Source organism: Oryctolagus cuniculus, chromosome 1 (genome assembly GCF_964237555.1).
Source record: "Oryctolagus cuniculus chromosome 1, mOryCun1.1, whole genome shotgun sequence".
NCBI classification, from domain to species: domain Eukaryota; kingdom Metazoa; phylum Chordata; class Mammalia; order Lagomorpha; family Leporidae; genus Oryctolagus; species Oryctolagus cuniculus.
In genome coordinates, this window is record NC_091432.1 from 230743527 (window position 1) to 230758591 (window position 15065).

Here is a 15065-nt window from a genome sequence, read left to right on the forward strand (position 1 = left end):
CACTTGGGCCATCTTCTGCAGATTTCCCAGGCCACAGCAGAGAGCTGGATCAGAAGAGGAGCAGCCGGGACTAGAACCAGTGCCCATATGGGATGCTGGTGCTGCTGGCAGAAGATTAACTTACTGTGCCACAGCACCGGCCCCCCGAATAATATTTTTAAGAAAGTTAAGCTTATTGAGGGTCGGTGCTGTGGCATAGCAGGTAAGGCCACCACCTGTACTGCCAGCATCCTGTGTGGGTGCTAGTTTGGATTCTGGCTGCTCCGCTTCCAACTCAGCTCTCTGCTAATGGCCTGGGAGGGCAGCAGAGGATGGCCCAGGTCCTTGGGCCTCTGCACCCATGTGGGAGGCCGGGAAGAAGCTCCTGGCTCCTGCTTTTAGATCGACAAGGCTCCAGCCATTGTGGCCATTTGGGGAGTGAACCAGGGGCTGGAGGATCTCTCTCTTTCTCTCCCTCTCCCCCTCTGTAACCCTGCTTTTCAAATAATAAATAAATTTTTAGGAAAAAAACCTTTTATTTGGGATCTCAGCCCCTTTACTAATTATCTTGTTCTCTGTTTTCTGCCCTGTCTGATGCTGAAGTAAATGATGGACCAGGCCCCCAGCTCCCTGCATCTTCCTCCAGTGGGCTCAGCCCTGCCTTGGCTCCAGCGCTGGCCGAGCCACGGTGTTAAGAGTCCAGCCATTAGACCCAGTTCTCCCCACTACCTGAAGAGTGCAGCCTCAACCCAAACCCTCCCAAGGCACAGCACTATCTGGAAGGCTCAGCCACTCGCCCAAGCTCTCCCCAGCAGCTCAAACTCGCCTCAGCCAGACCCCCCAAAGCCCTCCCAGCTACTTTGTGCTATAGAAGCCACTAGTTTGTGCGAGAGGGCACTCTCTCTGCTGTGTTCACCGGGAGTGAGCCCCTCTCGGGTTTATTTGGTAAATACACCTGTTCTGGCTGGAGTCTGTGTTCTGTCTCCTCTTGGTCTTGCTCTCCTATCCTTGCAACAAACATCCCCGATTTTCCTCTGTGCCCTGAAACAGTTTCAGTAACATTCAGTGTTCCTTTAAAAGTTTTGAGGCCTCATTCTGTAACGACTTCTAGATCGGTCCTTTTTAATTATAGTGTCGTCCCCAATCTTAGCTTTGTTCTCTTCATTGGTTAACTTTGTGCCTCTTCTTGATAGGACTTTGAGAAGATGGATTTGCCTGTTAGCGTGTCGGTCTTCACATATGTTGTCATAAAAGTCACACTCACTGCCACTGTAACATCTCCACAGTGTTTGGACTCAGGTTCCTGCTCTCTCCCTAACACTGTACATCTGGTTTCTTTTTTTTTTTTCCTCCTGGGTCATATATACAAGCCAAAGGATTATCTTTCCTGTACTTTTTCAAAGAACCAACTTTCAGTTTTATTTATGCTCTGCCAGACCCTTGATTTTTAAATTTTTTCTGAATTGATATGTTTTATTATTCTTTCCTGTCTTTTACTCTTTTTCTACCTTTGTGTCGTGAATACTCAGTTCACCACTTTGTTGATTGTTCTTAATTGTTAATACAAGCACTTGAGGCCATGGAGTTCTGAGTTCTGTGGCTCTGCCAGCATCATATGTGGCTGGTTTGCGATTTGAATTTCATTCTCTTCTTTGTCTCAGAATTTTTTTTAAATTCACTTTTACCCCCGGGACAAGGGAGGGAGTGGGAAACCGCAGGGCTCTCTGAGCGTGGGAGGTACGGCTTCCCCGGAGAGCAGTCAGGAAGAATGGGGAGTGGAGGTCGGGCCGACCAAAGTGCTGGTTCCTTCCCTGTTGCCAGGACTTGATGAGATGGGACCTGTCACACACTTGGCGCGGTGACCATCACAGCCAAGCCCAGCGGCCCGGTCACGGGTCACCGATGCCCGCCGCGTCCTCACGCTCTTCCTTACTGCTACTCCCAGCCCCAACCCGGCTGCACCATCCTGCGCTCTCTGAGGGCCGTTTGCAAACAGTAGGCTACCTCTTCACACCTGCACTGGGGCCAGCTAACGCCCAGGGCTCAGCACAGGGGGCCTGACACAGGAGGAGAGTCAGCTGCCCCGGACTCCCCGGCTTCTGTCCAGGCTGCAGGGCTTTGCCCACGTGCTTCTGTGATTCATGAGCCACAGGACCGAGGCATAGACGAGGCCACGTGCTCGCCCCAGCAGCGTGGCCCCTGACCACCAACATGTGACTGCCCCAGCCTGCCCGCCCCCTTTCTGTAGACTTGGGGCCATATGGTAGTGAGCAGGCTGCCAGCAGAAGGCCGGCTGGGAATATTCTTTCAAGTGAGGATTTCTCCTGAAGGCCCTGTTTTGCATGATTGACACTAATTAGCAGGCGCCAATTAATATTCAGCATCTTCTCCATCTTCCCAGGGAGCTGGAGCCCCCGGCTGAAATCTCACCCCACGTGAATGGAGTTGTTTTCTCCCTGTCTCCCCCCACGCTGCCTCTCCTGTTCACTCCCTTTCTCTTCATCTCCCTCTCTCTCTCCCTCACCCTCTCTCTCTCCCTCCCCCCCTCTCTCTCCCTCCCTCTGTCCCTCTCTCCCTCTCTCCCTCTCTCTCTCTCTCACACACACACACACACACACACCCTAACCAGCAGCCGCTCTGTTATTTCATTTGGGACCTATCAGCACGGTTTATGTGATCAAACCACACAAGCACCGTTCTGGGTGCCAGCGCCCCTCCCCTCCCACACTGGAAGGGATCCGTGCAGGGCAGAGGAGAAGTCGGGGGAAAGTCTTTCATCTCCAACTCTGAAAAAGAAAGAGGGAGCGAGCGGAAAGCCTCAATGGAAATGTGGCATATTTTTCTGCTGTGGAGGGTTTTTTTCCCCTCAACACAGCAGAATTTTCCTTATTAAAAAGATAGCTGTGTGAGAAAAACCAAAACCAGACAGGGGCTGGAAGTGAGACGAGGGTGGCGATGGGAGAACAAGGCCGCAGTGAGTCCTGGGCTTGCGGGAAGCCCAGGGCCAGCCGTGGGCTTGAGCTCCCGCCGGCTCCGTGCCACAGAGCAGGGCTGTCCCTTGGCCCCAGAGAAGGGGTCTATTCAGGAAGACCCCTCCTTTGTCAGCCCGGCACTGCCGGCCCGGGGCCAGGGCATCTGGGGGACATCTCTGCTTGGGAGCTTGCACTCACTATGGGAAGCAGAGTTGGCCCCCAGCCCCCCATGTAGAGGCCGCAGGGGGCTGCTGCAGCAGAGCGAGCCAAGGGCTGCTGGGTCCCGGCCCCCGGGGTCTCTGTCCACCACAGTGGTCAGGCTGGCACTTCTGTGGCAGCCGCAGCAGTGTCGCCAAGCCCTGTGTGGGGCACGGAGGAGGGGGCGGAGCAGGAGTGTGGTCCGGGGAGCTGTGCGTCTCCAAGGAGGGCCAGTTTGTGGGTGAGCCCAGCTGGCAGGAGGGTCCCGGGACGGGGTTGGGGTTGGGGGTGGGGCTTAGGCCACAGCAGAGGTTTTCACACTCCCAGCTCTGCAGCTGGGACTCTCGTCCCTGTGCCAGACAGGGCCTCCCAGCCCCTAGCACTACCGTGTGCCCCAGATCTCTGAAGTCACGGGGCCTGAATCCATGTCCTCATAGCCCCACCCACATGCAGCGTGACCTCAGCCAAGTCCCTTTTCCTCGTCCACGAGGCGCGGGGAGGCAGAGCACCTGCTGCGGAGGCTCACCATGAAGGTGCCGTGACACAAGCAGTGCCCACTGTCCCTGCGGTGCACGGCGGCCGGGACTGCCCCAGCCGTGTCCCCTGACACGGCTGCACTCCCAGTCTAGCCCGGTCCCTGGCATCGCTCTGCCCCAAGGCAGCCAGGAGCAGGGTGCAGACTCACCCACCTGTCTTCGCAAAGCCGATGACACGAGTGTCATCTACTGCAGTAGCTCAGATTAGGAGTAGCAGCTGAGATGTCCATCTGGATGTCCCGGTGCAGATGGCCGCTCCCGGCACTGGTCCAGCCAGGGGATGGCCTCCGTGTGGTCAGCATCTGGGCGCCGGCCCTGGTGATGGCAAACACAGCTGGACACATCCTCCTGTGGACATTCCGCCACTGCTCCAAGGGGCCTTTAAGGGCTCCAGACTCTGGGCAGCTCTGTCTCTTGACCACTTTGGTGGCCCAGACCATGGATTGGCAGACTTCTTTGAGCCAGTGTCATCATGCACACTCAAGGAAACTGAGGCCCGGGAGGTGCCGAGGCCTGTCTGAGGCCACCCAGCTGGTACGTGGCAGAGCCAGGGTTCCAAGTCTCCTGGCTCCAAGCCCCACACCACAGCTGCCTGTCATGAGGCAGAGCTGGCAGGGCCCCCAGGCCTGGGTGGGCCTCTGACAATGGGACCTGGGTCAGATACGCCCTGCGGATTGGGGCGGAGGGGGAAGGGGAGCACGCAGCAGGCCGTAGATGTCATGGGGGCGGGAGTAGCCAGGCTGGTCATGAGCCGTCCTGGGACGTGTTGCCTCCAGAGGAGAAATGAGCCTGGGAGAGCCACAGCTGGGCACCCACGGGTTCAGCTACGTCCCCATGAGCGCTTGCCGGCTGCCAGCTCCAGAGGACCCAGCTGGAGTTGAAGGACTGACGCTGGACTTGGGTTGGAATCCTGCCCCGGCCACTTCCCAGCTGGCTTGTCTCAAGCAATCAGTGCGACCTCCTCCACCTGTATAACTTGCGGCTCAAACCTGCCCTGCGGCCGTGTTGTGCTCGGGGGCCCGAGGGCCTGGGTCGCGGCAGATGCTCGGTACACAGCAGCTGCTGTTGTCCCCACCAGACTCCTGCTGGCTCTCCGGCTACAAAATGAGGGTTATAATTGGAAGATATTTCAAAAGCCTCATGGAAAGTGCAATTAAAGGATACATTTCTTCGGGGTACCAAACAGTTTTGAAATCCGTGCCTGGATTTCTCGTGATAAACATTTCCTGTGCCCTTCTGGAAGTACCCTTGTTTATGTGGCTCCGTGAGGCTGGTGTAGATTCCTCCTTTCAGCTAAAGTGCGCCAGGCAGCCCCTGAGGCCCGTGGAGGACACGCCTCCTGCTCTCAGGGGTGTACGCGTGACGGGGAGTGCGACTTCACACGCGCAGGTACAGACCGTGGCTGACGACGGTGTGGTGGTGCTGACTACCTTGGGCACGGTTCCTGGCACAGTACCAGCGGGACTGCAGTGTGGGCTCGGCACCCTCTCCTGTTACGGACTGATCCAACGCTGGGACACGTGCAGTGTTACCTGCAAGGGGTCTGCTGCCCACCCCCCTGCAGTTTTCCTAGAGTTTATGCGGAGCTTGTTTGGGCATGTGACCGAGGCTCGGGGCTCCCCAGCTCTCTGCTTTGGGAAAGTCTGGACCCCCCGCCCCATCCCCAGCCTACGGTGGCCCTGGCACCTACTCTAGGTCCTAGGGAGTAATCCGTGCTGGAATCTGAGTGCTTTGGGGGTTGGGTGGGGGAGTTGCCATCAGACTGACAGTAGCTTTTCCTCTCGGGGGAGGCAGTGAGCCCCCGTGGCCCCAGGGTGCCCTGTGGAAGTGGCGTGCCAGCCCCCTCCAAGGCAGGTGCTCCCCTGCCCCCACGCCGGCCTCTGTGTTTGCAGGGGCCTAACCAGACCCCTTCTCCAGGGGCCAGCCCCATCCTGGCAGGCAGCACAGGGTGAGCCCTCCATGTTGGCGGTGTTCCTTGAGAAAAGGCAGCCGCCTGTGTGTATCTGACGCCCAGGGGGCGGGCGCACAGCTCTGCAGCCAGAGACACGGTGCGCATCCCAGCACACTTGCTGTGAGGCCGCAGGCGGGCCTCTGACCTCCCTGAACTTCCATTTTTCCCCTCCACCTTCCTGGCCTTGGGAAGACGAGGAGCGGGGAGCGCCTGCGTGGCACTGGGTTCCCAGGAGACAGCAGTGTTCTCCCTCTCCTTTCCCTGCCCCGCCATGTGCGTCTGGGTCCCTGCCCACATCCTGCGCGCCCTGCTCAGCCCAGGAGGGTGATTTTTGCTGTGGTTGAAACAGTAATGGGATTTTCAGGATTGACATTGTTGACTCTTCAGGGAGGTAACTGAGTTACTTTTTTTTTTTTTTTAAGAGAGGAGAGGAAAATCAAGGTCAAGAGAAAGAATAAATCTGTGTATTCAAATCTACCGTACTTGAAGTTTCCATACAAGGGAAATCATTTCCAATTCTAAAAATGTTGGAAACACGGTGCAGCCAGAAAGAGGGGAAGCAGACATGGCCCCTATGAGAAGTGCTAGCATGTGTTTCAGCGATTCAACGGTTTCCCGTAACGTTGTGCAGCTATTTTAAAAGCAGACGAGTGACTCATGGTATCCAGCACTGGTGGCCCACTGTGATGGCAGGAAGCGCACACTCTGGACGAGGCAGACTTGAGTTCAACTCCCATCCCCGTCATTTAGCAGCTGTGTGACCTTGGGCGAGTTACACATCCTCTCCTTTATAAAATGGGCTCTTGGGAGGGTCAGGAGGTGATGGCTGTGTAACAGCACAGCGTGCATCCGCCCATGCGAAACCCCCATAACTTTTCTATCCGGCCCCCGATTAATTCCTAGACTTGTAATCATTCTTAGTTGTTTAATGGTAAACTTTCTTGAGGCTATAAATTTTCCTCTGATTACCACTTTAGCCAGAACCCGTAAGTTTTGATGTGTAACATTCTTCTTTGTCATTGTCTTCAAACAGATTTATTTTAAAGATTATTTATTTATTTGAAAGGTAGAGTTATAGAGAGGGAGAGAGAAAGGGAGAAGAGAGAGGGAAGACGAGAGTGGGGAGAGGGGAGAGAGAGAGAGAGAGGAAACATCCATCCATTGGTTCACTCCCCAGATGGCCACAATGGCTGGAGCTGAGCCAGTCCGAAGCCAGGAGCCAGGAGCTTCTTCCAGGTCTCCCACGTGGGTGGCAGATGACAGTGCCCAAGGACTTGGGTCATCCGCTGCTTTCCAGGCACATTAGCAGCGAGCTGAATCAGATGTAGAGCAGCCTGGTCTCCAACCAGCACTCCCATACGGGATGCTGGTGTAACGAGCAGTGGCCTAATCCTTTGTGCTACAACGCTGGCCCTGCGTGGTGCTTTTCCAGATCAGCCACTTCTCTTTGCCTTGCTCAGTGTTTTCTGCCTTGAGTTTTGATTTGCATCGCTCCCCCTGCCTTCCTGCACCAGTGCTGGGTACAGGGCAGTGCTCACAGAGGGCTGCTGGAGGACCTGCCATCCGCTGTGCGTCCACATCTCCAGCTAGTCCGAGGCGCAGCGCTGCAGCCAACCAGGCAGCTGTGAGCTGTGGAGTGGCCCGGGCTGCACAGCCAGGCAGCTCGTCCTGAAATCCCCCCAGCTCATCCCTGGCCTGTCATAGCCCTGGTTTCATATCACACACACCTTAATTTCCTGTTAATCACCCTCAAGAGAATTCTCTGGATAACCTTAATTTTTTCTACTGAGAGTTTACACTTTTTCATTTCCTCTTTTGTCTCTTGTTAATTTATGATTTTTGTGCGTATGCCTGTGTGAGTGTGAGTTTGTGTGCGGACAGATGGACAAGTAGACAGACAGCACCTTAGACCTATGAAACCCCATCGGTGGGTAAGAAACACCAGGTACCCACCCCGCACGTCCTGTAACTTTCCGTTCGGGGCGCAGGTGAGAGGCGTGCCGCTGGAGAGCGTGTGAGCGAAAGCGCAGGATCTGCCAGCACTGGGTTTGGTTGCTGCTCAGATGTCTGATTCACAGATGAGCCGACTGCATGAAAAATGAGCAGTCAGGTCTGGAGTTAAAGTTTTCCATGCGGCCCTGTTCATGCCTTCCGACAGAGACTCTGATTAATGGTGAGCTCCTACCGTCATTAAAAATCTCCTTTAATTTTAGGGATCTATCTCCTGGATTTAATCTACATTGATTCCGCATACCCTGCCTCAGGCAGCATCATGGAAAACGAGCAGAGATCCAACCAGATGAACAATATTCTCCGGATAATTGCCGATTTGCAAGTTTCCTGCAGCTACGGTCAGTGCCCTTGGTCGCTGGAACTGTGGAATCTTACAGCAGTGAACTTTGGGTTGGGCCGCACCTTACGGACGAGAAAGTTCTGGAAACCGGGAAGGCCCCACAAAGCGCTCCATGTTCCTTTCTTGGGCAGCAGACATGTGCTGGATCCATTACACATGGGTTTGGCCTCCAGAGACTCTGCAGACTAGGTGTTACTGTTGCTGTCTTACGGGAGGGGAAACTGAGGCCGAGGACAGCTTAGTCCCTGTCTCAGGTCCCACACGTTGCCCAGCCCAGGTCTGTCCGGCCGCTGAGTCGCTCGTTCAGGAGCAGCTTAGCGGGCAGTTCCCAGGCAGATTCGGGGGCCGTCTGCCGTGGCCGCAGCGTTCTCCTGGTGGGCTGGCAGATGCGGGGAGACAGGAACACACAGATGTGGGGTTCGTGGGCCAGTCCGGCCCGGGGTGCCATCGCTTCTGCCGGGGCAGCTGGGCGATTCCATCAAGCTGTGGCCTGGAAGGCAAGGGGGGGCATTGGTGGTGGGCTGGCAGCTCGGCCAGACGCAGCGGGACTGCGATGGTGGGGTCTGAGGTCCAGGCCCTGAGGGCCCTCGCGGGGGCAGCGGCTTCACCCACGAGAACGGTGGCCTTGTGAGCCAGGTGCTCGAGTCCTCCGTGAATGACCAGGCGGCCAGCCAGGAGGAGGTGGCATGAAGAGGGCCATGGGTAATGGAGCTGTAGGAGTTGGTGCCTGGGGAGCAGGCCGTTCCCAAGAGGGAGCAAGCAGGAAGGGGCACAGGGGGATGCTGCTCTCTTGTGGAACCTGGGCCGGGAGGGAGCCAGCGGCCTCCACCTGGGAAGGCCTCGGGGAGGGCCCTGCTCCTGGGGAGGGGCTGGCCACGTCCGAGCTCTGCTCTCCTCCGACCCTGGCCTGCGTGCCCTGTGCAGGCCTCCCCTACCCCAGGCTCTCTCCACTCACAGAAACGCGGACACCAGCCAAGCAGTCCCAGACCGGGGCTTGGGGCCGGGCAGACTAGAGCTCAGATCCCAGCTCTGCCTCTCGAGGAGCAGGTTCTCCCGTGTGTGAACGCGGGGCCGCGATGCACACAGCTCCCGCCCAGGCCCCCTTTCACCAGAGCTCAGCAAACGCTCCCTGTCGCCCGTCACCATCGCCCGCGGAGCCCCTCTTGTTCCTCACCCCAGGGGATCACACGGTGGGGCTTCGGAGAGACAAAATGCCACATTCAGAACCTCACCCTCAGGGGCTCTGGAGCCACCCGGTGCCCCCAGCTCTCCAGCCTCTCCTCTGCCTCCAGTCACCTGTACTCCTGTCACCCTGCCTTGCCCTGTGCCGCCGGAGGTCATCTCAGAAGTGCGTGACCCTGAGGGTCTGCGGAGAAAGCTGGCATCAGCCTCCCCGATGGCACGTGGACGTGGCGGAGCCTCCCGGGGCTTGGGGCTGCCTCCCAGCCACGCGGCTTTGCGAGCTGCCTGTTCCTCCGGGCAATGGGGACTCTTCTTCCCCAGGAGGCGGGTCTGGGGTGAGAGCAGACGGCCCCCGTGGGTCATCTGGCGCACAGCAGGTTCTTGAGCATCAGGGCCTCTCTTCTCAGCGGCTCCAGTCGTGGGCCAGGATCTGGGTCAAGCTGTACAGCTGGCTGGCTGGATCTGTTTATTCTTTTTTAAAAAATTTATTTATTTATTCGAAAGGCAGAGTGACACAGAGAGTAGAGACAGAGAAAGAGATATTTTCCGTCCACTGGTTTACTCCCTCAATGCCCGCAACAGGCAAGAGTGGGCCCAGCCAAAGCCAGGAGCCGGGAACTCCATCCTGGCCTCCCGCACAGGTGGCAGGGGACCAAGTACTTGGGGCATCAGACACCTCATTCTCAGGCACATAAGCAGGGAGCTGGATCAGAAGTGGAGCAGCTGGAACTCAAACTGGCGCTCTGACATGGGATGCTGGCATCAAGGACGGCAGCCTCCAGTTTGTCCGTTGATTCATGTCACACAGGGGGTGGGCAGGTGTGGATCACGTGCCCAGTAACCCCGCTGGACACCTGGCCGGGGCCACCTGTCCTGGAGGCCAGGGAGCCATCTTTCCTCAGCCCCTGGGCTCTGCATGGAGGCTTGGCTTCTTCCCGGCCAGAGAGTCATGATGGCCTCAGTGTGGGGTCCGGTGTAGCCATGGGTGGGTGGGAGGGGTGTTACTTGGGGGCGGAGCCCAGCCTGATGACCCCTCTGTGTCCAGTGCCCTGCGCAGGACCTGGCCCCAGGAAGCAGCAGCAACCATTGAAGAACGAGTGAGTCTGAGTCCCCAAGGGGCACCTGCGATCAGAGGCCCCCACACTTGCAGTCTGGGGCCTGGAGGTGGGGAGAGACTGAACCCTCTGGCTCTGTCTGCCTGTTGCAGATCACCTCACGACCCTGCCCCACGTGCAGAAGTACCTGAAGTCCGTACGCTACATCGAGGAGCTCCAGAAGTTTGTGGAGGATGACAACTACAAGTAAGCCCACCCACTCCTGCGTCCGTCAAGTCCCCCAGCCTGCCGCTGCCCTTGGCGCTCAGGTCCCTGCAGGTAGCCTGGCCTTTGTGGGTCCCAGTGAGCAGCCACCCACAGGGCTTTTGGGGTTCACGTGCAGCAGCACCCGTACACGCACGGACAACCCCCCAGGGGTGCTGTCTGAACAGCCCCTCACATGCACCCCCAACCCCACGGTCTGAGGAAGGTGCCGTGTTTGTTTCTCAGTGGGCGTGGCTTTCCCACGCAGCCTGGAGACGAGAATTTGGCCTCCACAGCTGAGTCTGGAGCAGGCTTTCAGCCCTGGTTCCCCCCAGTGGCTCCCCTCCCACGGCGCGGGGGGAGGGGTAGTTTTCTGCTGGATCTCCAGCTGGGCAGGGTCCTCCCAGAGCCCGTTTCATGGCGGGACCATCCCTGTGACCTCTCACCTCTCTACAGGACTCTGTCTGGTTCTGGCCAGCGCCACGCCCGTGCAGTCCCTACCGGGTAGAGCCAGCTCTCATGCAGACGCCCACGGGCCCTTGACCTCGTACTCCACTCATCTGCTAGTGTTTACTTCCTTCTCCATTTGTGGGACCTGGGAGTTTATCCTGCATTGCTTTGTTTCCAAGGGAGAAGGAGGACATTTTATAAAAAAGACTTATTGATTTGAAAGTCAAAGCTATAGAGAGGGAGGGACAGAGACAGAGAGAGAGCTTTCCATCCCTGGTTCACTCCTCAGATGACCACAATGGCCAGCACTGGGCCAGGTCAGAGCCGGGAGCTCGGAGCCTCATCCAGGTCTCCCAAGTGGGTGGCAGGAGCCCAAGTACTTGGGCCATCTGCTGCTGCTTTTGCCAGGCCACCAGCAGGGAGCCAGATCAGAAGTGGAGCAGCCGGGACACGAACTGGTGCCCACATGGGATGCGGGCATTGCAGGCAGAGGCCTAACCTGCTACACCACAGCGCCTGCCCAGAAGGAGGGCCTTTCATGTCGACTCCATCTGTCCTGTTGGGTGCACACCCTCTCAGCCCATTTTGAGTTTGAGGTCCACTGAGGGCCTCAGTACTGTTTCACGCAGCTTGATGTCAAGGCGAGTGTCGGCCATCTTGTAACTGATTATTCGCTGCCTAAGCATCCCCTTGACCTGTATTCCTTTAAAGTCTTGCCTTCCCATCTGCTTCCAGCATAGCGTGATTTCTTTGAATCTTCCTATCCAGTCATTTTTCCCCCGTCTCTTCCAGTTTTGTGTCTGCAGATTTGATCAGCCTGAGAACCGTGGCCACTAGTGACGCCGCCAGGTGGCCCGTGACCCGCTCACCGGGAAGGGTCCCAGGGGCCGTCCCAGTAGCCCTGCCCGACCAGCACCACGGGAGCGGGTCACAGCCCTGGCTTGGCTCAGCCGCCTGAGCCACCCTGAGCACTCCCGTGTCTCGGGTTGGGGCTAGACGACTGTTTTGTTCCCACAGCCTTCAGGTGGCTCTGATGGTCTGTGGTAGCACAGCCATAATGTCTTCAGCTGTTGTTGTGAAGTGATCTGTCAACATGAAATACGGTGCAGAACTGTTCCCTGACACGGACAGCAGCAGGCGGAGGCCAGAGGTCGCCACTCAGGCTCCCTCTGCCCGAAGCTGAGCTCACTGTGTTGACAAAGTACTCGCTGTTCCTGAAAAGAGTGCCCTGGCACCAGAAATTATTCCCACTTAGATTCCTGGGATCAAACTTCCCATCCGTGGGCCAGGGTTGCGATGAAAGAGACAGCAGTGTTTCACTAACGCTAATATCCTTTAAGGAGAAAATGGCCCATAATTACTGTGGCTGTGAGGCCATCCCTGGACAAGCTGCAGATTGTGCAGTTAGTCCTTCCACTTGGCGCTCAGTGCTGAACAACAGTCAGACCGGGGTTTCAGTTGGGGTCAAGTGGCCTGCGGGATTCTCACCCCTGGCCCCAGCCCATCAAGGGGTCCCCTCTTTCCCTGGAAGGTCCTAGCTCTAAGTGGCAGGAAGCGGGCAGAGCCTGTGAGTGACAGGTGATGGGCAGGGCCTGTGGTCCTGCCCGAGGTACACACCCCACCACCTGGCTCACACCTGCACCCTGGCCCTGCCCTGCAAAGGACACAGTGACTCAGTTACTCCCCATCCCCACCTGCTGTGAGAGGTTCTGCCGGGAATCCCCCGCCAGTGCTTTGTGTTTCTATTTAAGAAAAAAATATCCAAATTCCCACCACCTGGAAACATGACCATTAGCATTCCGAGAACACACATTTGGATGCTTCTCTACGTGTGGAAATGTGTATAGGATGGATGGATAGGATTGATTGTGGATGCCAGTATAGGATGTAGTAACATTGGCTCATACTACACTTCCTATGTTTAATTAAAAGTATTACCTTTTATTTTATTTCAATTTAGCCAGAAAAAGGAACTGAAATAAAAATGCAAGGGATTGCTGCTCTATAAATAAACATTTCTTTACCACAAGATACACTGTTTCCTGAAAGAGCCTTCTAAGATTAATAAAAGAGGTCAGGAGAAACTCCGAGAGCCTGGCTCCATTGCATCAGGGACCCGGGCCGTGAAAGATGAGACCGTTAGCGCTGTCCACTCCGCCACCTCCACTGCCCCCTCAATTCAGTCTGTGAATTGCACCCCGAGGTGGTCCCAAGTTACTAACTTAACCTTTCTGAGCAGAGGTCAGTTCTGCCCACCTGCTGTTTCCCCAAGCTGTCTCCGTCCCTGGGACATCGGAGGGGGGTGCCCTGGCCCAGTGGGCCCTGTGCTGCCTGTTCTCCTGTGAGGCCATCTGCATCTGCCTGGGCCTGGCCTGGCGGGGCTGGCCCCTCTCCCCCACCACCACCCCCGCGCCCGCGGACAGTTGACCTTCGCTCTGCTGCCTCCTGGCACGGGTGCAGTGTGCAGAAGCCGCAGCCGGTCTGACGTTTCCCCCTTGTAAGGGGCTTGTGTTGTCTGCCGGGCGGGTAAGCCATTCCCTGAAGTTTGGCGTGGAGCACCGGCCACAGCCAGTTCTGTGCCAGTCTTCCCTGGGCCACGCCGGGCCGTCTCCATTTCAGAGGAATTCCTCTGCTTTGCGTCTTGGGCGACTTCTTCCGCGCCATTTCTTGGCTTCCCTCTCCGGGAGCCCACGCGTGGGTGCTGTCCACCCTCCGTGTCCGTCAGCCCCTCTCTGGCAGCGGTCCCCTCCACGCTGATCTCCGCAGTCCCTGGGCGATCCTTTCTGCCTTGGGCATCTCTCAGGCCTTGGTTTGCTCCCTTGGGTCTTCAGTCTGCCCTTCATCTTACCCCTGCGTGGTCCTCTCTCACTTTGCAGGCTTTGCCTTGTTCAACCCACATTTGTAACAGGCTGCTCCCCTGCTCAAAGCTCTTGGGGAGGCGGGGAGGTTCCCCGGCTCCTGCGGCTGCCTCCTGGGTGTGGCCGGGGCCCGCGCTCCCTCCCTTTCTCTTTCCCTCTCGTAAAAAGCAGGTCTGCCGTTGCTGGACCGCTTGTTTCTTCGCATCTTGCACTGAGAGGAGCTGGTTTCCCCTCATCCGGGTGGGCTCCTGCAAAGCGCTAGGTCAGAGTGTCCTGCACCTTGCTAGGGCTGTCGTCCACCCCAGAAAGGGGCACCCCAGATCTCAGCTGTTGCCCCGGGGACTCCTCATGTCCATCCAAGTCCGCCACACATGTACCCTCCACTCGTTCCCTGCGTTCCCTGCCCGCATCCACAGAGTGGATGCCATGCCGGTTGCCGAGTCTTGATCCAACTCCAGATTTTTCTTTTTCTTGCCTTGGCCACAAGTTTTGAAGCTTGCGGCCATAGATTGTGCCCCTTCCCTTATCCTGGGCGCAGCTGGTGCATTCTTGAACTCGTGAGCTTTCATAATGGTTGGTTGGTTTTGTCGGGAGGCAGAGAGTCTGGCATCCAGTTTATGCTGTCATTTTCACCCAGGAATTCCTAATCTGTGCTTAAGACAAAATATTGAGGTGCCAGTCCCGGGAGTACGCTGCGTGCCTCCCTGGGACATGGGCCGAGTGGAAGGGCAGGGCGATGATTGAAGGCCCTGGCTCAGGGTCACACGGTCCTGAGTTGGATGCCCTGCCCTGGCCCCTGCGGATCTGGGAAGGCGACAGCCTCGCTCCCCCTACAGGTATACAATGCGGTGCTCAGTCACCCTTCTCGCTCAGTCTTCCCTGGTCCCCTGGTGACCTCGGAGGGCGGGGCCTTCCTGGGCTCTGTGCTAATGTCGCCATTCTCAGCTGCTCAGTCTCCCCCCCTCCACCCCCCACCTGTGGTCCCCCTGTGACAAACCACAGCCCCTCTGATCTTGTGAAAATATATATATATTTTTTTTTTTCAGACTGTCGCTCAGAATCGAACCAGGAAGCAGCTCTCCGAGACTCGTTTCTTCCAAGGAAGATCTTGCAGGTACGGCAGCTGCTCTGAGCTGGCCAAACCCGCGACGCCCCGGAATGAGGCTGCCCGGGTAGGCCCTGACCACGCGGCCTGCATGTGCGATTGAGTTGGCACCATTTCAGACCCGGCCATGCCTGCCCACACCACCCTAGCCTGTCCAGGGTCCTGATCAGGGTGCCCCTCTGT

The 15065-nt window shown here is 57.2% G+C and overlaps 1 protein-coding gene across 20 annotated transcripts in view; it reads left to right on the forward strand.

The window, feature by feature from the left end:
- The window catches only part of RALGPS1 (Ral GEF with PH domain and SH3 binding motif 1), a 267729-nt gene that overhangs the window by 213476 nt on the left and 39188 nt on the right, over positions 1 to 15065 (forward strand). For all 20 annotated transcript variants that reach the window (XR_011382172.1, XM_051855034.2, XM_051855036.2 and 17 more), the window contains 3 exons: positions 7850 to 7987; positions 10379 to 10472; positions 14824 to 14891. Coding sequence is in view for 19 of the 20 variants with exons in the window: in XM_051855034.2 (XP_051710994.1) it covers positions 7850 to 7987; positions 10379 to 10472; positions 14824 to 14891 (300 nt within the window). In the remaining variant the exon portion in view is untranslated. The remainder of the gene's footprint in view (positions 1 to 7849; positions 7988 to 10378; positions 10473 to 14823; positions 14892 to 15065) is intronic.